Source organism: Tarenaya hassleriana, unplaced genomic scaffold (assembly GCF_000463585.1).
Source record: "Tarenaya hassleriana unplaced genomic scaffold, ASM46358v1 Cleome8, whole genome shotgun sequence".
In the NCBI taxonomy this organism is placed as follows: Eukaryota; Viridiplantae; Streptophyta; class Magnoliopsida; order Brassicales; family Cleomaceae; genus Tarenaya; species Tarenaya hassleriana.
In genome coordinates this window covers 639,067-664,804 of record NW_010970490.1, presented here as the reverse complement: position 1 = coordinate 664,804, position 25,738 = coordinate 639,067, and the positions used below count along the sequence as shown (strand labels likewise).

The 25,738-nt window shown below is 42.6% G+C and overlaps 7 protein-coding genes across 20 annotated transcripts; 5 read left to right on the top strand and 2 right to left on the bottom strand.

Annotated features, from left to right (window-relative positions):
* Positions 1-1,135: 1,135 nt before the first annotated feature.
* LOC104802123 lies at positions 1,136-4,450 on the top strand. Its single transcript, XM_010525583.2, has 3 exons — positions 1,136-1,519; positions 1,933-3,445; positions 3,551-4,450. Exons 1-3 carry the CDS (start codon positions 1,249-1,251, stop codon positions 3,741-3,743), a joined length of 1,977 nt encoding a protein of 658 aa, XP_010523885.1. The 5' UTR covers positions 1,136-1,248; the 3' UTR covers positions 3,744-4,450.
* On the bottom strand, positions 4,430-6,384 carry LOC104802124 (protein CAJ1). 10 transcript variants are annotated; one of them, XR_002023734.1, is made up of 7 exons: positions 6,286-6,384; positions 5,916-6,008; positions 5,753-5,783; positions 5,557-5,644; positions 5,186-5,435; positions 5,079-5,105; positions 4,930-4,995 (listed from the first exon to the last, which is right to left on the bottom strand). XR_002023734.1 is itself a non-coding variant. In XM_010525584.2 (6 exons), the coding sequence occupies exons 1-6, from the start codon at positions 6,349-6,351 to the stop codon at positions 4,665-4,667; spliced, it is 405 nt and encodes a 134-aa protein (XP_010523886.1). In that variant the 5' UTR covers positions 6,352-6,384; the 3' UTR covers positions 4,430-4,664. The 10 variants fall into 10 exon arrangements, 3 of the variants coding, with proteins under 3 accessions (XP_010523886.1, XP_019056766.1, XP_019056767.1); XR_002023735.1 differs by having other exon boundaries at positions 5,221-5,435; XR_002023736.1 differs by having other exon boundaries at positions 4,945-4,995; positions 5,065-5,105; positions 5,379-5,435.
* Positions 6,385-6,963: 579 nt separating this feature from the next.
* LOC104802122 (pectinesterase 5-like) lies at positions 6,964-7,868 on the top strand. Its single transcript, XM_010525582.1, has one exon. It carries the CDS (start codon positions 7,026-7,028, stop codon positions 7,695-7,697), a length of 672 nt encoding a protein of 223 aa, XP_010523884.1. The 5' UTR covers positions 6,964-7,025; the 3' UTR covers positions 7,698-7,868.
* Positions 7,869-10,298: 2,430 nt separating this feature from the next.
* On the top strand, positions 10,299-12,556 carry LOC104802121 (pectinesterase 5). Its single transcript, XM_010525581.2, has 2 exons — positions 10,299-11,470; positions 11,578-12,556. The coding sequence occupies exons 1-2, from the start codon at positions 10,453-10,455 to the stop codon at positions 12,264-12,266; spliced, it is 1,707 nt and encodes a 568-aa protein (XP_010523883.1). The 5' UTR covers positions 10,299-10,452; the 3' UTR covers positions 12,267-12,556.
* A 249-nt stretch (positions 12,557-12,805) lies between these two features.
* LOC104802120 (peptide chain release factor 1) lies at positions 12,806-16,021 on the top strand. 4 transcript variants are annotated; one of them, XM_010525579.1, is made up of 11 exons: positions 12,806-13,064; positions 13,284-13,384; positions 13,510-13,608; positions 13,707-13,890; positions 14,003-14,051; positions 14,153-14,231; positions 14,320-14,394; positions 14,473-14,550; positions 14,644-14,802; positions 15,030-15,125; positions 15,228-16,021. In XM_010525579.1, the coding sequence occupies exons 1-11, from the start codon at positions 12,920-12,922 to the stop codon at positions 15,420-15,422; spliced, it is 1,260 nt and encodes a 419-aa protein (XP_010523881.1). In that variant the 5' UTR covers positions 12,806-12,919; the 3' UTR covers positions 15,423-16,021. The 4 variants fall into 4 exon arrangements, with proteins under 4 accessions (XP_010523881.1, XP_019056809.1, XP_019056810.1 ...); XM_019201264.1 differs by having other exon boundaries at positions 15,030-16,021; XM_019201265.1 differs by having other exon boundaries at positions 14,473-14,802.
* Positions 16,022-17,130: 1,109 nt separating this feature from the next.
* LOC104802118 (ABC transporter B family member 4-like) lies at positions 17,131-22,465 on the top strand. 2 transcript variants are annotated; one of them, XM_010525578.2, is made up of 13 exons: positions 17,131-17,361; positions 17,552-17,891; positions 17,975-18,029; positions 18,125-18,300; positions 18,389-18,610; positions 18,705-18,943; positions 19,040-19,565; positions 19,662-19,935; positions 20,015-20,892; positions 20,982-21,248; positions 21,349-21,612; positions 21,693-21,986; positions 22,079-22,465. In XM_010525578.2, the coding sequence occupies exons 2-13, from the start codon at positions 17,589-17,591 to the stop codon at positions 22,430-22,432; spliced, it is 3,852 nt and encodes a 1,283-aa protein (XP_010523880.1). In that variant the 5' UTR covers positions 17,131-17,361; positions 17,552-17,588; the 3' UTR covers positions 22,433-22,465. The 2 variants fall into 2 exon arrangements, with proteins under 2 accessions (XP_010523880.1, XP_010523879.1); XM_010525577.2 differs by having other exon boundaries at positions 17,131-17,460.
* A 119-nt stretch (positions 22,466-22,584) lies between these two features.
* LOC104802117 (L-cysteine desulfhydrase) lies at positions 22,585-24,435 on the bottom strand. The gene is made up of 2 exons (XM_010525576.1): positions 22,958-24,435; positions 22,585-22,793 (listed from the first exon to the last, which is right to left on the bottom strand). The coding sequence occupies exon 1, from the start codon at positions 24,308-24,310 to the stop codon at positions 22,961-22,963; it is 1,350 nt and encodes a 449-aa protein (XP_010523878.1). The 5' UTR covers positions 24,311-24,435; the 3' UTR covers positions 22,585-22,793; positions 22,958-22,960.
* Between the last annotated feature and the right edge of the window lie 1,303 nt (positions 24,436-25,738).

Here is a 25,738-nt window from a genome sequence, read left to right as displayed (position 1 = left end):
ATGCCACCAAATTCAAAGAACCTATAAGTAAATTAGGTTACTAGGAGAGATGAATATTCAACTCGCCACCTTTACATCTCGAATTATTGGGATATCTTTGGCAACTTTCCTAAGAATACGAAAAGAGCTTTCTCTTTAAAATTCATAAAATATATTCATATTTTATCAATTTGGTTGTTTCTTGAGGACGAGATCAATAATCCAATTAATTAAACAAATCCACACACAATATATATATATATATATATATATTCACTTTTAAAATAGAAAACCATAGAGGGAAATAAGTTTGGAAAATATGGGTTCGACGGAGAAAGTGGAACACAGAGTGGCTGGAAATTAGAAAACGGGAGGAAGTTTCTTTGTGGAGAACGGAAACGACAAGTCGAGTTGGTGAAACATACGAACGTGCGCCAACAAGATGGCGAACGATAGGGGTGTCAAAACGAGCCCGGCTCGCGAGCTGGCTCGTGACTCGCTAGAAAACGAGCGATCTGAGCCGTAATTTTTTCAGCTCATTAAAAAATGAGCCTAACGAGTCAGAGCTCATTGAACACGTGTTCAATGAGCCTGGCTCGGCGAGTTGGTATTTTTTTAAAAATATATTAAATTTATATAAAAAAACTCTAATATAATTTTATATTAATTTTTTTCATATTGTTTATATGATATTATAAATATACTAATTATTATGATGGTGATAATTAAAAATATTAAATGGTATTGGTGTTTTATTAAATTTTTATGTATTTATTTAAATTTATAATTATATTTAAAATAAATATAAATAAAAAATATTATATATCCTTGGCTCAACGAGTCGGCTCGTTCAGATCGGAAAACTGGCGAGCAATCTGAGCCGAGGTTTTTCTAACTCGTTAGAAAACGAGCCTAACGAGCTGAGCCCAAAACGATTCGAGCCAAATGAGCCGAACCCAAAATGATCCGAGCTGGCTCGTTTGACACCCCTAGCGAACGACGACGCTCACTTCACTTGACCCGAGCAGTAGCACCAGAGGGCACGCTCTATCTTTCCAAAAAATACCCCTACATGGCCAAGCCCATCAAGCCCATCCCACGAGGGGCATAACGGTAATCTTACGTCACACCTCAGACTCGCCCTTTTAAGAACACACGCCGGTAGAAGTAGAAGCTTTAGAAGAGTGAGGAAAGTCGCCCGAAAAAGAGAGAATAATTGAATCTTAGATTCCTTTCAGTGTTGATGCAATAATAGGGTAACATTCGGAGATGAGTACGGCGGCGGAAGGAGATGCGGCGGATTTGGCGGAGGCGCAGTACGTGAAGGCGAAGACCTCGGTGTGGTGGGACATAGAGAATTGCCAGGTTCCTAAGGGTTTGGACGCTCACGGGATTGCGCAGCACATCAGTTCGGCGCTGGTGAAGATGAACTACTGTGGTCCTGTCAACATCTCCGCCTATGGAGACACTAATCGAATCCCTCCTTCCATTCAGCATGCCCTCTCTTCCACCGGAATCGCCCTCAATCACGTTCCCTCCGGTTATTCTCTGATCCCTCTTTCTCTTTCTTCTTCTGTCTCTGTTCGCGTGCGGATTCTCGTATCTTCAAGCGCTCGTGTTCGAGTTTTTTTTTTCTTTGGCGAAAAAGTATCAATCCTGTTTTTTTTTTTTATTTTTTTTTTATTTTTTTTTGTGTTGAGTGAGTTAGTATCGACTGGAGTTTGGTTTTGAATGGACCCTTTGTCTGGGATTTGGTTTGTACTCCTTCTGACCTGCTAGTAAATGAATTTGCTGTGGCCCTATTTCCATTGTGAATCATGAACTGAGGAGTTTCTTTCTCTGGAAGATCTGTAATCTCAGTCTGTACATTATTATTTTGAACCAAACAAATACTTTTTTTTCTTTCTGAGTTATGTCTGATGTCAGACAGATTTCTTTGTGGTGGTTTCTCAGGAGTGAAAGACGCGAGCGACAAGAAGATTCTGGTGGACATGTTGTTCTGGGCGGTGGATAACCCTGCGCCTGCGAATTTCATGCTCATCTCCGGTGATAGGGACTTCTCTAACGCGCTTCACCAGTTGCGAATGAGGAGGTACAATATTCTTCTTGCTCAACCTCAGAAGGCTTCAGCCCCTTTGATCGCTGCTGCAAAGACTGTATGGCTTTGGACCAGCCTTGCAGTGGGAGGACCTCCTCTCACACGCGGTGAATCCTCGCAACTTATTGCCAATGGACGTTATCCTTCTGATTCTGAAAGATCGACTCTTTCTGTTGCTGAACAAGTTCAGTCCAGCCAATCGATGGATCCAAACCCGGATGCCAGAAGGATTATGGATAATAAAAACAAAGTAAAATTTACTCTGAAACCATCAAAGCAGGTCACTGGGTTGAGGGTTCAGGAGCCCAAGGATCTCTCTCGTCAGCAGCAACCTGCTCAAGGAAAGCAGTTTATGAAAGCTCCACATGAGTTCTTCGGCAACAGTGACCCGAATTCTACAAGCAGGCCTGCTCCTAATACTTTACCTAACCTTACCAACCCTGTGGGCAATACCAGCAACAATGTGACTGGTAATCCTCAGAACCATTACCATTATCCTCCAAGGCCAAGTCCGTTACCTGTGCAACAGCCTTATCATAACCCTGACCCTTCCCTGAATAATGGAAATGGCATCTCAAACAATACTCAGAATCATTATCCTGCTCCTGCAAGGCCAGGTGGGTTTGCTGCACGGCCGAGTTATGGTCCAAATAATCTGCAGCCGCCTGTTGGTAATGGCTTCCGTCCAATGCATCCAAGAAATGATGGTCCTAGATTTCCTTACGCTTCTGCTACCAATTTACCTGATATCGGCAATCTAAATTTGTCCCAGTATCCAAATCATTCTCAAAATCGCCCTAATTTCAATCCCAAAGCTGGACAAGAGTTCAGACCGAACGTTCAGCACCCCTCCTATCCTCCTAGCTTCAACGGTCTGAATGACAGTTATGTTTCACAGGTTCCAGGCAATACAAACTCCTCTGGTCCTGAAGTCTCAGCCCAAGTGCCGAAAACAGTTGCTGGTATTGGTTCCAGCAATGCTATGTGGGGAACTCCAGGGTCCCAACCTCCACCGTCTGAGCATGTGCAAGGCCTTATTGGTGTTATCTTACTTTCTTTAAACACCTTGAAAAATGAAAAGATTATGCCTACAGAGCATAACATAGCCGATTGCATTCGGTATGGAGATCCCAAGCATCGTGGCACTGACGTCAAGAAGGCTTTGGCCAGTGCTATTGAGCATCATATGATTGCGGTGACAAATGTGGGTAAACTAAGACTCTATATTGGCAAATATGAGACTTTATGGAAGTGTGTAAATCCCTTGGGAGGAAACCCAAGGCAATACCCAAAAGCAACTTGGGATAGGATTCGTCGATTTCTGACATCTTCTTCCGGGCGGGCGGCAATTATGGCAACACAATGCAGGTAGAAAACTGTCTAGCTTTTCCGAGGATTCCATATTCTTTAGCTATATATGTACAATAGTTACGATCTAAAATTATTTTCCTTCGGCTCCCATCTCACATACAGGTTCGAAGCTGCACAAGTTATGAAAAAAGAATGTCTTTATGAGCTTACTTTGGGTGATGTACTTCAAATCATGAATATTACAGCAACCTCAAAGAAATGGATTACTCATCACCAGTCAGGGTGGCAACCTATTACTATTACCCTCGCTGCCGAAGATACAGACGAGGCAGGTACCACCAGAACAGGTGCCTGATTCTATTCTCTCGTTGCACATCATATACTGAAGGAGTGGCACAATAAGTAAGTGACTACTCTCTATAACAAGGAGATGACAAATATAGAGCACAAGAGGTAGGTATGGATAGTGTATTTCCATATCATAAAACCAAAACCAAAATGCTCACCAACTCATTCAGGTTATGCCAAGTACCGGTGTAGCAGTCAGTATCACTTTCACGTATCAGTTTTCTTCAATTCTAGTAGTGTTGTAATGTCTAAAGATGGCGTTGGCTTTAGAAAGAGTCAAAGGCCTAAATGGTGTTGGCTGTATAGCTCGTGAAGGCAGGTGGCAGCTTAGGCAATGGTTGATAATGCCATTGCTAGGTGGAGTTTATATGCTACAGAGACAGACAGCCTTTTGAAAAGACACCTTCAAGTTCTCTTACCAAAGACGAGAAGGCTTTATGATTGCTAACGGAGCTTCCTGGACAATGTTAGGTATTGTCAAGAGTATCTCTAGTGAACAATGTTGCATTGAAATCGAACTACCGTTCGCTGATTCTCAGTGTCGGCCTGTCTGCCTTTTCTGGATTCTTAGTGTCTTCCTTTGTTTACACTTTTATAAAATATCTTCTCTTTCCGGTATGGTTTATGTAAATTATTCTATGTAATTCAGTCGATTTAATTAACGCCCAAGTAAATGTAGGGCGAACAAAAACATCATAAAAGTCAAATTACAGATGTTGGTGATGATGATACGATACCTACAATTCTCAGTCTGAGTCTGAAGAACGTCTGCTTATTCATCCTCACAGTCGCATGGATTTGGGTTCTTAGATACGGAGTTGCTATATATGTCTAAACAACAAGAGGAATAGCTATGAACACCACAAATTTTGGTAGCAGAGCATTGATTAGAGATCTGTCGCATCCAGACACAGCACATGATTTGGGATCAGGGAAGGAACGGATTGTGAGACGGGAATGCCTGTTTCTGCTGTTTGTAGGCCCTGCAAAAAAAAATGAACTAAAATGAGATCGGATGATACCCTACAAACCCATCATTGGTTAGTTTGAAGTTTTAAGGGTGTTAATAGACAATCTTTGATGCAAACCAAATAGAATTAGATGCGTGTGGATGCCGGTAAAGTACCTGGTAGCTTTGAATCCGCCAAGTCCAACAGTTCCTAGGACAATGAGTGCGAAAGGAATTCCGATCAGCCATGGGTTGCCTTTCCCAGCATGTGCCCTCGGAACTCCAGTTCTCACGACCCTCGAATACACACCTGATCCAAGAATCTCCATCCTTATAATGCCCCAGCTAACGTTGGAAAGGAAAAGGGAATTTTCATTACATGCGTAAGGTTACCTGTTCTTGAATATCCACGTCTAGTTCCTGGAATAATGACCAGAGTGTAAATTAGACACGTGATATCATTCTTTGTGAAACAATTCAGCACAGTGCCTAGATGCTACATTTTCTACAGAGACAAATTGCATGGTCTGCATACTCCTAAACCAGATGAGCTAGAAATATTCATCGGGTGTCTTGGCGAAAGATTGGAGTGATCTGTCAGACCACCACCGTAGTGACCAAGATACTTGCGACATCCTGGAAAATCTAGCCCGCCATCTTCAACCTAAAGCAGCTGGTATGCAGACAGCTTACCGTATAGGCTTCCTTTCATTCTTAAAGACATAGCTGCATCTCATTATATCATCTCTCCTAGAAAAAAAGGAAAAAGGGTTCAAGGAGTGAGCAAAGATGTAGAGAAACAACATGCATAAAGGATCAGTATTGCTCTGGGAATAAGCAAGTACAAGTAAGGTATATGAACACATCATACACACACTATCCTCCAAGGTATCTGGACTTGGTTCCTCAGCAAGTTTATGCAACATTATCCGTATTCTTCTATCAGAACCTGGTTTTCCCTGTGAGATTTCTAGCTCATTTGGTAGTATGCAGACCATGCTCCTTAAGAATATCACTGCCTAAACTACACAGTACACGCTACGAAAGGTTAATCTCGGTACAATTACCAGACAGAAGGCAAGCATAAGCTTCAGAAACCTGCAACAAATTGGATAATTAATACGAATCTATCTCACTCGGAAACAAGTAAAGAAATGTCTATCTGAAGCACGCCTCTCAAATGCGTAACACCGCAAAATCCATTTGGACGAACAGAGGCTTTGGACTCACCGATTTGAACCTAGACTCCGCGCCGATCTTCTGATCCGCCGGAAATCGGTCAGGATGCGATTCCCATACTTTTCTCAGGTAAGCAGCTTTAACCTACCCAGATATATGATACACGGATCAAATCAACAAATAGAATTTCATCTTTATCTAGCAAAAATGAAACCGCCAAAGGCTAACACGAACAGGCAAAAACGACTTGCTATTGACAGATCAAATTCACAGAACCAGACGGAAAATTCAGATCATAAATCAAACAACATTCGGTGAAGATTGAAAATCCCAAAGTATCAGAATCAGTGATCATGAGGATCGCCCCGAAATACTCGCTCCGATGAAAGATTAGGAGAGAAGATGGAGAAATTTGCGTCACCTGGGAAGGATCAGGGCGAGAATCCGGTGGGAAACCGAGTAGAATCTTGGCTTCCTCCACCAGCATTTCTGAACCCTTCTTCCCACTTCTGACCCTTACCCCTTTGCTCTCGCTTATATACGTCCTCGTTTCTCACGAACCAAAAAGCTCGAACACGTGTTCCTCTCATATCCAGCCACGTTTTAAAACTATATTCATTCCGTGTTTCTTTTTCTTTCCACGTCAATTTTTGAGATCACCAAAATATATTTCATATTACATATTTAATATGTTGAACGAATTATTTTGTTCAAATAATATATCTGCGTCAAGAGACATATATCTGAATAAAAAATAAAGCATATTCGAACTTAAAAATATTTATTCTGTACCAAATATTTGAATGTTATATAGAATCAACCGATATATATATATATGTAAACGGTACAATTGAATGTTTAGTTGAGTAACATTTCTTTTATAAGGTTCAAAATCATTTTTTAAAATAGAACATTAAAAAAAAGAATTACTCTCTCAACTAATTTCCCCCGTAAAATAACAATTTCCAAAAAAAAAAAAAAAAAGAAGCACAAATCCCTCTCAAACCATCAATCTTAACATCAAAGACAGTAAAACCACCGCCTAAAATTAGGTTAACTACTTACTCTTTACACATTATATTGAATCTCATCGTTCCTCCATTGCTCTCTTCCCTTCCAATCCACGGGCCTTTCCCGTTCAGACAAAAGAAAACAAAAAATATGAACATTCCGACCAAACTCGCGTTCGCCGTTCTCATCCTAGCGGCCGCCTCGGCCGCGGTCATGGCCGTGCCGGCCGAACCCAAAACCCTTGTCAACAAGGTGAATTACGTGTTCACCCCTCATGCAAAGGCCGTGGCCGGAATCTGCCGTTTCGTGCAAGACAAGCGACTCTGCTGCAAAACTCTAAAGCACGTTCCCACCGACGATCCCGTCCAGCTAATAAGATCTCTCGCCTCGGCGGCGGAGACCGCCGTGAAAAACGGCCTGAAATTCCTCGACGGGATCAAACCCAAGTACCAAAGCAAGGAGTTTGCGATCAAAGGCTGCGAGAAAAACCTGAATTATGCGTTGGAGGACTTTGCCGAATTCTGGAAACTCGCGGGAAAGGATCTGACGAGCATGGCCGGGAATTACTTCACGTGCAAGCAAAAGATAACTTCCATATTCGGGTACCATTCTACATGTCTGGACGACATAAACGGGATCGACAAGAATCTGAGGAAAGAGGTCGAGGGTGGGGTTGGACTGGGGAAGAATCTGACCGGCGAGGCTTTGGATGTTTACGCAGATTTGAAAGATATTCTCAATGGTTTCGGTATTAAGGCGAAGCTCAACGAGAAAGAGACCGACCCCTTGCAACCGCCTCCGATATCTGAGTATTACTACTGATCAATACACATAATGTATATGTGGTGATATATATATATATATATATATATATGCCAACGACGATGTCGATGAATTTTTATTCAGAATCTGAGTATGTAGGAAATTTGTATGTATGGGCCTGATTGGAAAGGATGAAATGCGATCGAACAAGCAGTTTGGTTCACATATTTACTGTTACTTCTTTGTATTACGAATAATATATGACAATATATATATATATATATATATATATATTATGGTACTTAGTTTATGTCTATGAGTCTTTCCTATTCATACCCATAGACTATACGTAAACAATACAGCGGAATGTTTAGTTGATTTACTTTATTATTTGTGTATGATTGATATAATTTTAGTGAGCCCACCTTTTTTCTACTAGTGCGTGGTAATGCTAATTATTTTGAAACATACGATTGATTAACCAACCAACAACCGGTTACAAACAATTTAAAAACAAAACAAGATTATATATATATGCATGTATATACTGCGCAACCTTCTAAAGTATATACATCCACAATAAAATTACCGAAATCATTTAATGTTTTACCCAAAATCATAATTTTGTCCGATATACAATGAAAATTGGGCGTTTAATGGTTCATAAGGAAAATTGGCAGTTGGTCGACCAAATTTCTCTCGTATGCAGGGAAGGTTCAGCTGATTACCGCAGTAGTCTATGGAATGGTTTCCAGCTGGAGTCAAGTATTCCTACTGCCGAAATACGTTCTTCGGAAAATCGATAGCCTATGCTCTAGTTTTCTTTGGAAAAACTCGGCCACTAGCTCGGGAAGGGCTAGGATAGCATGGAGCACGACCTGCAAACCGCATCGCGAAGGAGGACTTGGAATCAGGAGTATTGCGGAAATAAATCAGATCTCGAGACTGAAAATGATATGGTCATTCTTCAATAGGGCAGGCTCGTTGTGGGTAGCGTGGGTGCAGGTAAATGTTCTGAAGGGGCGTTCATACTGGAATTTCAAGCCGAGCTCGCAACTTTCTTGGAATATCCGGAAACTATTCAAAATGCAAGACCTAGCCAGAGGATTCATTCGATGCAGAGTTGGAAATGGCCAGAGAGCGTTCTTCTGGCACGACAATTGGACTGATCTGGGACTGTTGCTCGAATACATTGGGGTAGAGGGACCGAGACTGCTCAGAATCCCATTAAATGCTAGAGTCTGTCAAGCCGCTTCAGGAAGGAATTGGTGCCTTCCAGGAGCTCGATCGCAACGTATACAGGAGTTGCAGATCAGACTTCTGGACATACGACCGCCAACGGAAGCCTGTGCCGAGGACACCTTGAATGAAAGATAGGAGACAACATTTACTCCACTACTTTCTCAGCTTCAACAACATGGAGAAAATTAAGAAACACTTCAGCCCAAGTGGAATGGTTTCGCATGGTCTGGTTCAAGCAGGCAACTCCTAGAACCTCTTTTATTCATTGGATGGTTATGCATGGAAGGCTGCCAACACGAGACCGATTGCTAAGGTGGAATCTAATACAGGATGCAACCTGCAAACTATGCAATGACGAAGAGGAATCACACGCACACCTTTTCTTCCGATGCTCTTACAGCTATGTAGTGTGGCTAAGATTTGCAGGAAAAATCTGGCGAAACCCACCGCGAGATCTGTCCGGATGTCGTCAATGGATAGCAAACATTCTGGCGGAAGATGAAGATCGGAGAGTCACCCTCAGCAAAATTCTTATCTAACAAATGATTTATGAACTGTGGAGGGAGAGGAACAACAGGGTTTTCACGAATTCTTCTACTCCGGCACCCATCCTCAGCACTCGGGTGGACCAGGCGATCAGAAACACGTTACTTGCGCTGCATCAAACAAGAGACTCTCTAAACAATATCCTTTTGCATAAGTGGTATGCATTGACTCTATACCATAGTACAGAGACGTAGACAAGTGTAGAAAATGGCAATCTATGTAACTTCTTCTCCCTGTTAAGGGTCATTTAGCAAAAGCTTGTATAGCTGAAAGGCTTGTGGATTTTTGTATCCCGGACCATGTCCAACCATTTTTTATTAATACAAACAAATTAAATCAAAAAAAAAATTGGGCGTTTAAGTTGTAATTATCTTTGTAACTTAACTATTTTCGCCCTGGTATGAAATTAAAAAGAAAATGGACGCTACGAGTATGATATATTTACGTGACGATCGAAAAGCATATCGACGCCGTTTTGAGAATGTTTACTCACGTTGTATACGAATATTATTAATTAGGAATATAATTCATAATAAACATCGTACGTATGCCGAGTAAAATCGGCACCATAATAATTATTATTAATTATCATTTACGTTTCCGATAATTTCATTTAGTTTATTTATTTTTAGACAGGGTGGTACTGATGGATGGCCTGCTAATCAGGGCGTACAATTATCTTGCCGTGACCAAATTTAAACCTAACAGCTAATTCTTATATTCATCTATCTAAAGCTTGAGCCATTAAATTTTTTAAAAAATAGCGTCGGAGGGCCTAAAACCTCGCCTCCCCATGCACGTGAAAAAGGGGACAAACCCTAAAGTTAGAAACCGAGCCACCTATAAGAACCTCTCCATTGCACCCCCATGTCTCCTGGCCCAAGTAGTTTCAATTAATCGACTTGGCTTTGTTCGAATAAAGCCCCCCCCTCTCCGATTGTACCATCAATAAATCCGGAGAGAGAGATATTTATATATAAAAAAAAAGATCGATAAAAAGGGGGAAAAAGAAAATAAAAGAAAGAAAATGATTGGGAAGGTCATTGTATCGGTGGCCTCGGTCCTCCTGGTGGTGGGCGTGGCCATCGGGGTTGTAGCGGTCGTAAAGAACAACCACGAGACACCGTTGACGCCTCAGATGAAGGCGGTCCAGGCCATCTGCCAATCCACGACCGACAAGGCCTCTTGCGTCAAGACCCTCGAGCCGGCCAACACGGACGACCCGAACAAGCTCATCAAGGCGTTCATGCTCGCCACTCAAGATGCCCTCACCAAATCCTACAACTTCACCGGCCAGACCGAGGCAAGTGTCTCTAACAGCACAGCCAACGGTCCCACGAATAAGGCCGTTCTCGAGTACTGTAAGAGAGTTTTCACCTACGCGCTCGAGGATCTTAAGTCCGTCCTTGAAGAGATGGGCGAAGATTTGGAGCAAACGGGCAGCAAGCTCGACCAACTCAAACAGTGGTTGACCGGCGTTTTCGTTTACCAGAGCTCTTGCCTTGACGACATCGAGGATGCCGATCTCAGGAAGATGATGGCAGAAGGCATAGCCGACTCCCAGATCCTTACCAGCAACGCCATCGACATCTTCTCCACCGTCGTGACCTCCATGGCCGAGCTTGGTCTCGCCAAAAACGGCACCATCAGCCTGCCCGGAGCTCCTGCCGGTCGCCGTCTTCTGGAGGAGGCCGAAACCGCGGAGGGAGGAATCCCGACATGGATGTCTGGAGCCGACAGGAAGCTCCTGGCTAAGGCCGGTCGTGGTGGTGCCGCTCCGAGGATCAGGCCGACATACGTGGTGGCGAAGGACGGAAGCGGGCAGTTCAAGACCGTTGGCCAAGCCGTGAATGCTTGTCCCAACAAGAACCCAGGAAGGTGTATCATTTACATCAAGGCCGGAGTCTACAGAGAGCAAGTCATTATTCCCAAGAGCAAGAACAACATCTTCATGTTCGGTGATGGCGCAAGAAAGACAATCATCACATACAACAGGAGTGTCAAACTCAGCCCTGCAACCACCACTTCTCTCAGCGGCACAGTCCGTGAGTCTTTCTATCAACCATCAATCATAACATTCTTCTGGCTCTAACTATTCGAATATAATGCACACATATATACACACATATATACGTATTGCCGAAAATTGCAGAGGTTGAATCGGAAGGGTTCATGGCTAAATACATCGGGTTCAAGAACACAGCCGGGCCAATGGGACACCAGGCTGTGGCCATCCGAGTCAACGGAGACCGTGCCGCCATCTTCAACTGCAGGTTCGACGGGTACCAAGACACGCTCTACGTGAACAACGGTCGCCAGTTCTACAGGAACTGCGTCGTCTCCGGAACAGTGGACTTCATCTTCGGAAAATCCGCGACCGTGATCCAGAACTCACTCATCGTGGTCCGAAAAGGCAATCCGGGTCAGTACAACACCGTCACTGCCGACGGAAACGAAAAGGGTTTCAACGTGAAGATCGGAATCGTCCTCCAGAACTGCCGCATCGTCCCCGACAGGAAGCTCTCGCCGGAGAGGCTGAAGGTCGCGTCCTACCTGGGAAGGCCATGGAAAAAGTTCTCGACCACGATCGTGATGAACACGGAGATCGGTGACCTGATCAGACCGGAAGGATGGATGATATGGGAAGGAGAGAGCTTCCACAAGTCGTGTAAATACATCGAGTACAACAACCGTGGACCGGGAGCTAACACCGCGAGGAGAGTCAACTGGGCCAAGGTTGCAAGAGTCGGCTCGGAAGTCAACGGCTTCACGGTCGCAAACTGGTTGGGTCCTGTCCAATGGCTCCAAGCCACGGGTGTTCCTTTCACGCTCGGGTTATAAGCTCCTGTAATTAACCTAAAACTTGAGACTCAGAATCAGTGCATGCATGCAAAAAGGAAATAAAAAGGAGTACGTGGGATGAAAAAGGCATAAAACGACATCGTTTCTCCGGATAAGGTTCTTTTTTCTTCAAGTCTAATGGTGTTAGATTTACGGGGCAATGTTGTAAAAAATCCTTTTGTTGTTTCACGTGCCAAGCAAAAAAATAACTTTTTCTTTTATTTCGCTTGATGAAATATTAGTCATGGTCGAGTTGTATATTGAATAATATATATCTTTTATGTTCTTAATATTTTATTTTATGAAAATAATCATGTAATAATACGATTAAAATCGTCATAAAAAAAATAATATGTTAAAAGAGTATTATACTAATCGCCCTTACGTGCTCTTATGTGTAATATAATATTTTGAATGAATATAATGGGCTTTTTGGTAAATGAATTCAAGCCCAAAACGTAGGGCTTGTTGGGCCCCTAAGAAGAACTGTCCAACAACAAAACGCTGCGTTTCCGACGACGGGATGAGGCGTGGATGAACCAAGACGTTCGTTCTTGCTGGCGCCGTCGCGACGCCGAACAAGGGTTCCTCTCATCTTTCCCGTCCGATCGCTAAACATTGGACGATTGGCGGAAGTGTTTCGGTCTTAAAACATGAGAGAAATATTTCGGGCAAAGTTTTTGAGCAATCTGATTCGCTCGAGATGGCAGATTCGATCTTGCTCGAGAATTTCACAGCCAAATTATCGCAGCAGAGGTTCATTTTTCGCGTATGCGATGATTCGTTCTTATACAACGGGTAGGCTCATGTTTATTCCTGCAATGATTCTTGATTTCCTTGGGTTTTCTCGTCTAGGTTAGTCTCAATCCATGCGCTTTCCAAGCACTTTGGCTTGTACGCCGAATTAGGAAGCATATCTCGATTCTACGTAACAATCTACGGATTTCTCGTCAGTTTGAACCGTGATATGGTGGGATTTTGAGTTCATGATTTACGAAATGGGTTCTGTGATGGCAGAACTGCAACCCCAGTTGTCGCGGGACCTTATTAAGATAATGGAGCAGAGATTATCTGCGATAGAGTGCCGCAATGCTGTTCTTGAGAAGCTTGTAAACCAGGTAATCCGATATCTGTCCGATTAGTATCGATCCACAGCTCCTCTTTGTTGCTTTTGCTGTTCGATTTTGAGGTTGTTTTCGGTCTGTTCGAGTCATTCCAACTGTGTTCTGTTGATTGAAGACAGCCTGAATACTCACCGACGGAGTTCTCAAGAGCTAATAAGGAACTCCGGAAGCTGAGGGAATCAATGGAGCTGATAAACGAATTAAGGGCCAAACAAAAGGTAGTGAATTTATCTCATTTGTTTCCTTGCTAATGCAAGATCACATATTCCATTTGTTGTAAAGTTCATCTATTGGTTGGGTTACTTGCTTTTGACAGGAGATTGATGGACTGAAATCTCTTGTGTCTGAGTGTTCTGAGGATAAGGACATGCTAGACATGGCTGTTGCTGAGCTAGATGAGGCGGTGAATGAAGAAAAAAGAGTGCAGACTTTGCTGCTCAGATCGTTGCTCCCTAAAGATGAAGCTGACGAGAGGGATTGTATCCTGGAGGTGAGAGCAGGTAGACTAATGATCTGAAGGTTTCTTTTCAACTAACCTTCTACACGTTTGATTAACCCCAGAAGGTGGCTCTTCTGTGTTATTTCTTTTTGACTAATCGAATGTTCATTCAGGTACTGGAGGAGAGGAGGCCTCTCTGTTTGCCATGGACATATTTAAAATGCAAGTTCCCTTCTACATATTGCTAATAGAATTATAGAAGATTAGATGTTTCTTCATACTTGAGCTTGCAAATTTTTTAACTCGGTTGGGAATTCTGACAGGTATGAGAGATACTCACAGAAGAAGGGTTGGAAATTTGAAGTGGTAGACATCACTGAGTCAGATTTGAGAGGATATAAAGTATGCTTTTAGTTCTTTGTTTCGTGCATTACAGAAACGTGCTTCCTATGTTTTATTGCGGGCTAAGGTATCAAATTCTGATTGCCAGGAAGCGAGTGCTGCAGTATCCGGAGCAGGTGTGTATGGAAAATTTAAATTCGAGAGTGGTATCCACAGGGTTCAGGTATCATATCTTTCTTTTTTGGCTGTTACAAAATTTTCTATATACTCTTAGCTATTAACGAGTTAAATCTTTTGGCAGCGTATTCCTGTAACAGAGAAATGTGGGCGTATTCACACCAGTGCCGTATCTGTTGCCATCCTCCCTCAGGCAGATGAGGTGCCCAAGTTTCTCCATTCTTTCTTTTGTAACCTATCTGTTGATTTGATTCATCTCAAGATTTACATGATCCTTGATTCGCCGATTCAACAGGTAGATGTCCAGCTAAGGAACGAAGACTTGAGGATTGATACTTATAGGTCTGGTGGCTCTGGTGGTCAGCATGCCAACACGACGAACAGTGCAGTCAGAATGACTCACCTTCCGACTGGGATGACGGTTTCAATCCAAGATGAAAGATCTCAACATATGGTATAGTTGTTTTCCCTCTTTAACCAGTTTTAACTTTTACAAGTTGCTTTGATATGTTAATACTGCTTACTGTTGTTAAACACTCTCAGCAAATAAAGTTTTGTTTTTTTCTTCCCCGTAAGAAACAAAACTCTGGAAGTTTGTCAGACCCCTTTTATGTTTTCAGTTCTTACAGTTGCTGTTTTTTTTTGGGGGGGTTTCTAACTGAAAGTCATTTCCTGCAACAGAACAAAGCCAAAGCGCTCAAAGTACTATGTGCAAAGCTTTATGAAATCGAGAGGTCAAGAATTCATACCAGTCGATCGAAACTACGATTTGAGCAGGTATATCAAGTAAAAGATTTTTCATTCCGGAAAGCGGGTTTCAGTCATTCCTCTCTCCCTACCTGTGTGTATAGATACATATTAACAGATGGCGTTGAGCAGATTGGAAGTGGAGACAGATCTGAGCGTATACGTACATACAACTTTCCACAAGGGCGTGTCACAGATCATCGGGTCGGCATAACTCACCACGCCATAGACGATATGATGCAGGGAGAGAATCTGGATATCTTCATCGATGCCCTTCTCTTGCGTCAAGAAATGGACGCCATAGCCTCTTTCAGCTCCTCTGTGTAGAGAGGAAGACCTGCTTCACAGATTTTGCATCACAAAGGTAAAAAAGAACCAAACTTAAACTGAACCCACCATGGAAATGGAGAGTCATCCATCTGGTTGCTTCAGCTGTCGGAATAAAGCTGGGAAACGGATCACAGAGAGGAAGAAAGGAATGGGAAAAGGGCAGAGCCAGGGAAGAGGCAGTGCATGGGTGGAGACCAAACATTCTTCAACTGTTTGTTTGTCTAGTCACTCCATCCATGCTCTGTCTCTTCCCCGTCTCATGCTCCGCCCCTTCTTTCCTCTTCCTCCAACGAATAAGAACTCTACCTTTTCATTGTCTGAAAATTCTTCTGCATCTCGAAATGGCCAATCGAAGACCAGTTTTTTGTTTTTTCGGTTTCTGGGTATGTCTTCCCGAGTTATATAGATTTCGAATCAGGGAGGAGAATGTCGTTTTGGGTACGTTTCGATTCGTTCATGTACTGCACGAGAATCGATTTCTCAGGAACTTGTACTATACATATGTGTTGCCTTAAAGTCTTGTACTGTGTACTAACCTTAGAGGATCAAAGGCAAAACCTCTGGTTCAGGTCGAAGGTGCTCAGATTTGATTGTTTGGTGGGGGCCAGTGCGACACATTTTACATTTCCTCCCAACCCAAAAAAAAAAGAAAGAGAAATTTTATTCGACTTTGTTTATTGTTCATGAAGTTGTTCACATGGTTAGAGCTGTTCAACATTTATTATGTTATTTTTTTTATAAAAAAATCTATCTAATTATGGAGCTCAATATAATATAATGTACATTGTGTATTTCGAACCTCGTGTGAATTTAATTAAAATAAAACAGATACTATCAGATCACACTTGTCGTATTTTCATCGGAAAGATCTGTGATGATTACGTGGACGAGATAGCCATGCATACACACATATATATGAGCATATTATATATGATTATGCTAGGCTGTGAAAGCTAAGCATCCATTTAGTTAATCCTTTTTTTAGCTACGTAACAAGATTTGGCCTCATGCGAAATCCACGTTTCCCGGAAGTGAACGTTGAAGTCAATGAAATAAATTTAAAAAAAATGGGTATTTTAAAACAGCACATTCCACGAGAATAAGACGTATATATTGATATTCGAGATAAAAAGAAAAAGAAAGAAAGTATCATCGTGAATCAGAATCATTTCATTGATAGTTTTAAAAGCATAACGTGCATTGAAATGGTTCACGTGTATACCAAGGCTTACAGTATGAAATTTATAAAAGAAATCGCCCTGATTAAATAAACTCAGACTAACAAAACGGAATAAGAAATAATAATTAAAGGATTGATGGTTATATATGAGAAAAGCATTTATTTCTCTGACCATATTACACGGAAAATATGTCAGTAAATCGTTGTGACATACATACATACATACATGTGACGGCTTATTTGGACAGGAGGATTAGAAGTAAACGCAGAGAGACAGAGCTTCCAAACAAAGAAAAGCGCCGAAAATAATATTAAAATTAGAAAGAAAAAAAAAGACGAAAATATCAAATACTTAAAAGAAGGCGTGGATGATAATGTTCTTGAAATGCATGAATATATTTTCTTACAAAAAAAAAATCATCAACGAGAAGTCGATTATCGCTCTATGATTTTTTTAAAAAAATGTTAAGTGTCCAGCGGTTGAGGAATACAGATTACAATTGCAAGCAAGTTTTACACGGGCGAAATATTTTTATTGGTCATCATGGTTTGAAGAACTTCGTTCTCCATTTTTCCTCTGTTGGCGGCCAAGTTGCCTGGCAAACACACACACACGCATATATATATATATATATATATATATGTATATGTATAATCTGCACGAGCCTTTGTAACTCAGTGGGATAATTTTCTCCTGATACGGCTACATCCAAGGAACAGAGACTAATTTCAAAGCCAGGATAATTCCTGGTCCAGGTGCTTGTTGGATCTTTCTGGTTTCTGGGTTTTGTCTGATCTACGTTTCTGTGCCTGTTCTTGAAAGGGATTCATTAGTCAACAATCATCACATTTACGGTGATTCTTGGTCTCGTGAATACTGAATTTCAAAAAGCTCTGGTCAATGTGTCTCTCCAAGATCTAACATATCTGATTTTCACATGTATAGGATATTATCATAAAGGACGTGACAGTAATAAATAACAATGGATTCAAGCATTGCAGAGTCCTCCATGTCGAAAACCAGAGAAGAAGAAGGAGAAGGAAAGCAAGAGTCTGATCTGAAAGAGGAGAAGAACGAAGAAGAAGACGAGAAGATCAAGACTGTGCCGTTTTACAAGCTGTTTGCCTTTGCAGATTCGTTCGATGTCTTCTTGATGGTAACAGGGACGATCGGTGCTGTGGGAAATGGCTTAGGCCTCCCTATTATGACCATCTTGTTTGGGGACGTGGTCGATGCTTTCGGACAGAACCAGAACCGTTCTGATGTTTCCAAAGACATCTCTAAGGTAACTGTAAACGAACTCTTCCTTGTCTATTTCCTTCTTTTTTTCACTTTCTGCTTCTGTTTTATGAATTCACCATCCAACAGGTGGCTCTGAAGTTCATATATCTCGGAATCGGAACCCTTGCAGCCGCGTTTCTCCGTAAGAACTTCGTGCCCTTTGAATCTTTGGTGGGACTGGAGTTGGATAAAGATCTAACAAGAATCAAAATCTTGATTTTTTTGTTTTCCTTTCAGAGGTTTCTGGCTGGATGATATCTGGGGAGAGACAAGCAGCAAGGATAAGGAGTCTGTATCTAAAAACCATACTAAGACAGGACATTGCTTTCTTCGACGTCGAGACCAACACTGGCGAGGTTGTCGGGAGAATGTCTGGCGATACTGTCCTGATTCAGGACGCCATGGGAGAGAAGGTAAAAGCATCAAACTTTAACAAAAAATAGTTTCAAACTTTAGTTTCCGGGGTCTGCGGAAAGAGGTCACCCGAATGAAGTTTTGCAGGTGGGGAAGGCTATACAGCTCGTATCGACTTTTATTGGAGGTTTTGCGATAGCATTCTCAGAAGGATGGCTTCTGACTCTCGTAATGTTATCCTCAATCCCGCCTCTTGTGATGGCCGGTGCAGCTCTCGCCATCGTCATTGCCAAGATGGCTTCTCGTGGACAAACGGCTTACGCTAAATCTGCAGTCGTGGTTGAACAAACTATCAGCTCCATAAGAACGGTTCGTTACCTTTTGAGCTCTGGATCTTACAGAACTAATCTCCTAAAAAAGACCGAATCTTGAAACACTTTTCCGGGGTTTTTTTGCGGGTCAGGTGGCATCGTTCACGGGAGAAAAGCAAGCGATAAATGCTTACAAGAAGCATCTAGTCGCTGCATACAAAGCAGGTGTGTTTGAAGGAACTTCAACAGGTTTAGGACTGGGAACTCTCTTCCTGGTTGTGTTCTGCAGTTATTCTCTGTCTGTTTGGTATGGTGGGAAGATGATACTGGAGAAAGGCTACACCGGAGGACAAGTCGTCAACATCATTATCGCCGTCTTGACTGGTTCCATGTCAGTTTCTTCATCACAGTTTCTCTGTAATGAATCCATAGATGTTTCAGACAGTAATAACTTAATAAAAAAAGTTCTTTTTCTGTTCCATCTCAGGTCTCTTGGCCAAGCGTCGCCATGTTTGAGCGCTTTTGCTGCCGGGAAAGCAGCGGCTTACAAGATGTTCGAGACCATTGAGAGGAAGCCCGAGATAGACTCTTACGCCACAACTGGGAAGGTCTTGGACGATGTCCGTGGAGATATAGAGCTGAAAGACGTGACCTTTAGCTACCCAGCTAGACCAGACGAGCAGATATTCCACGGATTCTCGCTCTTTCTCCCGAGCGGTACGACTGCAGCTCTGGTCGGGCAAAGTGGAAGCGGGAAATCCACTGTGATCAGTTTGATAGAGAGGTTTTATGACCCACAAGCCGGCCAAGTCCTGATAGATGGGGTTAACCTGAAAGAGTTTAAGCTGAGATGGATCAGAACCAAGATAGGACTCGTCAGCCAAGAACCGGTATTGTTCACATCAAGCATAAAGGAAAACATTGCATATGGAAAGGAAGATGCCACCATTGAAGAGATCAAAGCAGCTGCAGAGCTTGCAAACGCATCTAAATTCATCGACAAGCTTCCTCAGGTTGAAAAAAAAAACCCGGACTTTTCTGTTCTCTGTTCAGATTCTTACCACCTTTTTCTGAGAACTTTGAGGTGGAGACAAGTTCTGTAATTGCAGGGTCTGGATACAATGGTCGGTGAACACGGGACTCAGCTGTCGGGTGGGCAGAAGCAGAGAATAGCAGTGGCGAGAGCTATTCTGAAAGACCCTCGAATCTTACTTCTAGACGAAGCTACGAGCGCTCTCGATGCAGAATCCGAAAGGATCGTTCAAGAGGCTCTCGATAGAATCATGGTTAACAGAACAACTGTTATCGTTGCTCATCGTTTGAGCACCGTGAGAAACGCTGACATGATCGCCGTGATTCATCAGGGCAAGATCGTAGAGAAAGGTAATCCATAATCTTACATTCATACATAAACAGATGTATATGAATGCTGATATACAGATGATTGCTTCATAACGATCAGGTTCTCACTCGGAACTGTTGAATGACCCGGAAGGAGCATACTCTCAGCTCATACGTCTACAAGAAGAGAAGAGACAGTCAGAAGGACCGACAGATGAGCAAAACAGGTCGGAGACATCGATGGAACCGGCGAAACAGCAGAGTCTTGGAAGCTTATTGGGAAGGTCTATAAGCAGAGGAGGATCGTCTCGTGGAAACAGCAGCCGCCATTCTTTCTCAGTGTTTGGTTTTCCTGCAGGAGTAGACACGAACAATTCCAATCTTGATCAAGAAGAAACTCCATTGCCAACAGAAGAACACAAGAAAGTATCAATTCTCAGAATCGCTGCTCTGAACAAGCCTGAGATCCCAGCGATCATTCTCGGCTCGATATCGGCTATGGGGAATGGCGTTATACTTCCGCTTTTCGGAATACTCATGTCCAGTGTGATCAAAGCGTTTTACAAGCCACCAGACCAGTTAAGACATGATACGAGGTTCTGGGCAATCATCTTCCTGGTTCTTGGTATAGCAGCCATTGTAGCGTATCCTGCACAGACATTCTTCTTCTCCATCGCCGGCTGTAAACTGGTGCAGAGGATCAGGACGATGTGTTTTGAGAAAGTGGTTTGCATGGAGGTCGGGTGGTTCGACGAGCCACAGAATTCTAGCGGAGCCATTGGCGCGAGGCTTTCGGCTGATGCAGCCACTATCCGTGGTTTGGTCGGAGATGCTTTGGCTCAAGCGGTTCAAAACCTCTCGTCCGTGACAGCGGGTCTAGTCATTGCCTTTACGGCTTCTTGGCAATTAGCTCTTATCGTACTCGCAACTCTGCCACTTATCGCTCTTAACGGTGTCCTATACATGAAGTTCATGAAAGGTTTCAGCGCCGACGCAGAGGTAAATATATACACCCACCCACACACACACATACATATATGTATATATATTTCTGGAATCACTGGCTAATGGGTTGGAAATTATTGCAGAATATGTATCAGCAAGCAAGCCAAGTGGCTAATGACGCAGTAGGGAGTATAAGAACAGTGGCATCTTTCTGCGCGGAAGAGAAAGTGATGAAAATGTACAAGAAGAAGTGTGAAGGTCCTATGAAGACAGGGATACGGCAAGGTTTAGTTAGCGGTATCGGTTTCGGGGTTTCCTTCTTTGTGTTGTTTGCTTCCTACGCGACCAGTTTCTATGCCGGAGCACGGCTGGTTGATGCCGGGAAAACAACCTTCGACTCTGTTTTCAGGGTAAACAAAAAAAAAAAAAACACAACGTAGGATGTTTTTTCTGCTGCTGCTGCCTGTGAGTTGCACAAAAATCTCACTTGCCCGTGTAATGTTTGACCAGGTTTTCTTTGCTTTAACCATGGCGGCTGTAGCCATTTCCCAGTCAAGTTCATTGGCTCCTGATTCCAGCAAAGCCGGAATCTCGGCGGCTTCCATCTTTGCGATCATCGATAGGAAATCAAGAATCGATCCCAGTGATGAATCGGGGATGATGCTGGAAAACGTGAAAGGAGACATAGAGCTCCGTCATGTCAGTTTCAGGTACCCAGCAAGACCAGACGTCCAGATCTTCCAGGATCTTTGTCTTAACATCCGTTCCGGAAAGGTAAGAACTTTCTGATCAAGATTCAAGAACTGATCACAAGATGGACACTTTACATCAGAACCCTGCTTTTCTTTTTACAGACAGTTGCTTTGGTCGGGGAGAGTGGAAGCGGAAAATCGACGGTGATAGCGTTGTTGCAGAGGTTTTACGATCCAGACTCGGGTGATATCACACTGGATGGAGTAGAGATTCAGAGACTGAAGCTGAAATGGCTGAGACAGCAAATGGGACTGGTCAGCCAAGAACCCGTCTTGTTCAACGACACCATCAGAGCCAACATTGCTTACGGGAAAGGAGGAAACGCTACAGAAGCTGAAATCATCTCTGCAGCACAACTCTCTAATGCCCACACCTTCATCAGTGGCCTTCTTCAGGTAGAATCCTATAAAAATATATATATTCGAAACAATTACCATTATAATATCACGTAATGTGTATGTATATATATTGAACTTGGACAAAGTAGGGATATGAAACGATGGTGGGAGAGAGAGGGGTGCAGTTATCAGGAGGACAGAAGCAAAGAGTGGCCATAGCCAGAGCCATTGTGAAGGACCCCAAGGTTTTGCTACTTGACGAAGCGACCAGTGCTTTAGATGCCGAATCAGAGCGCGTGGTTCAGGACGCGCTGGACCGGGTGATGGTTAACCGGACCACCGTAGTGGTGGCCCACCGGTTATCGACGATCAAGAATGCTGACGTCATCGCCGTGGTTAAGAACGGAGTCATCGTCGAGAAAGGGAAGCATGAAACCTTGATCAATATCTTTGACGGCGTTTACGCTTCCTTGGTACAGCTTCACATGACCGCTTCTACTTAAACATCGTTTTTTTCCCTTCTCTCGTCCTTTTTTTAAAAATGTAACCTTTATTTTCCATTGTCTGTCGTATTCAAGTGTTATTAAAGAAAACATAAAGAAGAATAGTGAGTAGGGAAAAAGAGAGAGAGAGAGAGAGAGAGAGATCATGGGAAAGAAGTAAAAATGCAAACAAGAAATAGTCATGTGAGAGTGCAGAGTGCTAATCATAAGCCTAGACCCAATTCTTTTATTTTTGATAAATACAAGACAGAGGAGGGGATATGATGATTTAACAATGATGAAACTTATATACCCCTCAGGTTAGCTTACAAGGCAGTAGTCGACCCCTCCACATGTTAGCTTACATGAGCCTATCCTCAATCTGCAACCAACCCGGGAAAAAAGACATGCTTTAGACCTCTATAACCTGCTTAGGTATACAAAATCCTCTGGCGTGTGCTTTTGTCATAAGTCCATTCAAATGTATTATGACAGTGTAAAGAATTTAAACCCATATGATTGCGGAGATGGCAAATCGGAGTTTACCTGTTAATGTTGAAGGAAGGGTTCGGAAAGTGATCTGATCCGAAGGATTGCATCTCTTAACCTCTCATAATCCTCTACTCTGTTGTAAACCTGATGAGAAATCCGGACGTATGCAGTGATTACTCCTCCATCCTTGTCTCTCACTCCTTCTTCGCCGTCACTCAGTCCCTGGAAATAGATAGGAACCTCCACTCCACAATGCACTCGAAGGTATGACCTCAACTTTTTACCATCTTCCTCGCTCTGTAAAGCCAGTTTTGAAGGCAACCCAATCATGGCCATTCCGACACACATTTCAGGCGGAGACCCGAGATTTGTCCCCCAGGCATCAGCCAACATGATCCCCATTCTCACAGCTTCATCGTGGTTCCTCTTCATGATCCCTTCAATTCCTCCCTCGAATCGGTTTAGAAATTTCATCACAGACGGAACAACCAGTTGCGAGCTGTAATCCCTTGTTCCAATCCATGCACTCTCTATGGGCAAGCCATTGCCATACTCATGCGACACAACAGGATGGTGAACGTCAGACCCAGAACTGTGTTTCTTGCAGTAGAAGAATGCGGCAGAGGGTGGGCAGAAGAACCATTTATGCAGATTGCTCACGTAGTAATCAGCTCCGATTTCTTTGACATCGACTTTGACGCTACCCATCGCATGAGCCGCATCGACAAACACCTGCTCCACGCCTTCCTCTCTGCAGATTTTCACCAATTCTCGAACCGGCATCAAAACACACGGCATTGACGTAATGTGATCGATAATCGCTAACCTAACTGTCCTACCATCAGCTTTACCCTTCTCTAAACCTTTCCTAAACGCGGCAATAATCTCATCGTTCGAGCTTACGGGAAAAGGCAACCTCACCTCGACAGTAGACCCTCCCACTCGCGTTACGTGAGCTTGGATGGATTTCTTCACACTCTCGAACGCGCAGTTGAACATCACAACCGTGTCGTTCCTCTGGTACCTCCCGTCCACGAAACCGCGGCCGAGTTTCTGAAGAACGATAGCGGCGGCGGTAGTGGCGTTATCGACGAGCGAGACCTCTTCGACGTCATCGGCGTTGATCAGGTCCTTGACCACGGTTCTCGACTCGAGCAATCCACGACGAAGGACGTTGAAGTAGAAATCGTCGGGCTGCTCGAGGAACCGGAGCTGCCACTCGCGCTGGTCCGCGAGAACAGAGCCGGGACAGCACCCAAAGCTGCCGTTGTTGATTCTGGCGATTCCATTCTGGTGGTGAGCGAACTCGGACCGGATTTCAGACTCGGTGATGAACTCGGCGAATCGAGGCTTCTTAGGCGCGCGGTGATGGCGATTGGACTCACCGTTCCGCTCCTCGGACTCCATGGGGGTGAAGCTCCGCTAGGTTTTCTGGATTTGGGGACGAAATCGAGCGGCGGAATTTTTTGTTTTGCGGATCAGACGGTTCACTGTGGATTCGTCATCGCAGAATTAGTGGAAAGGAAAACACTTTTGTCTCACAAATTCTTATTTAGAGGAACGTTATCATATAATAATTTATATTTGCCTTGCAAATACAAATGAGATGAATGTATGTGATTATCTCTGGGCCTCTAGCAGAAAATGTGGGCTTATAGTGGATAACGTGGGCGGGGCCCAAATTGGGCTTTGCAAACAAGGAGAGTTTGAAAATCCAAGCTCCACATTAAGAAACCATTGACTGTTTGACAAAGACATGGGCCGGGCTCATTTGTAAACAACCACGATTTCTAACAAAAGGTCTTTTTTTTTTTAACGAAGAAATTAAAATAGGTAGAACAACATGAGATCCGAATTCAGTACGAGAATGCTGTCTGTCACGGGGTGGGGTATAATTAAGCGTGTATAAGTCGCATAAACTGCATAATTAACCCTTATTACGTTAACACTCAAATGTGTGTTGGCTTCTTTGATTAAAAAAAAATAAAAGTATAATAATTATGTTTCTTTACAAATGATGTCAGCACCTCGCCTGTCTCTTTGTTTATCCGATTTTATGCCCCCTTTCTTTGTAATTTTTCAATATATATATATATATATATGTGTGTGTGTGTGTGTGTGTGTGTGTATGCGTGTATTAACACTACAATATTTCTCACTCTAATTTATTTTTGGATGAAAAAAAAATGTCTGAGATCAGGAATTTCCTTAGTATAGACTAGTTGAATATGACAATGACACCTTCCATTCATTATAATGAAAACTACAAAAATGCTCTTGCACTATATTCTTTTTAAACTGGAGAGTGACGGACCATATACAAAGTCATTATACCTTTATTTTAATTAAAATCAGACATATGGTCGTATAATCATATTCCCTGTACGGAAAAGGTATTTTTCCCTTCTTTTATTTTTGTGCTTTGGTTTCCTTTTTTCTAATAAACAAAAGAGGTTGAAATAATGCGTTTGTTTGATTCTTACTACTTTTTGGGACAAAATGAAACTGACATCATGCTTACCATTCATATATATATATATATATATATGAAACTGACATCATGCTTACCATTCATATATATATATATATATATATATATATATATATATATATATATATAGAGTTGATAAAACGCCAATTTCTAAGTGCAAATTTATGTATTGTTGTTAACAGTGGTGGACCGAGAATATTTTTTAATTGGGGACAAAAACTAAAATTGAGGAAACAAAATTAATTTTACTTTGGAGGTAATGAACTATTTTAATTAAAATTTTATATTTTTTATAAAGAAAATAATTATGTGTTGATTTAAAAGTGGGGGCCAATGCCCCCACT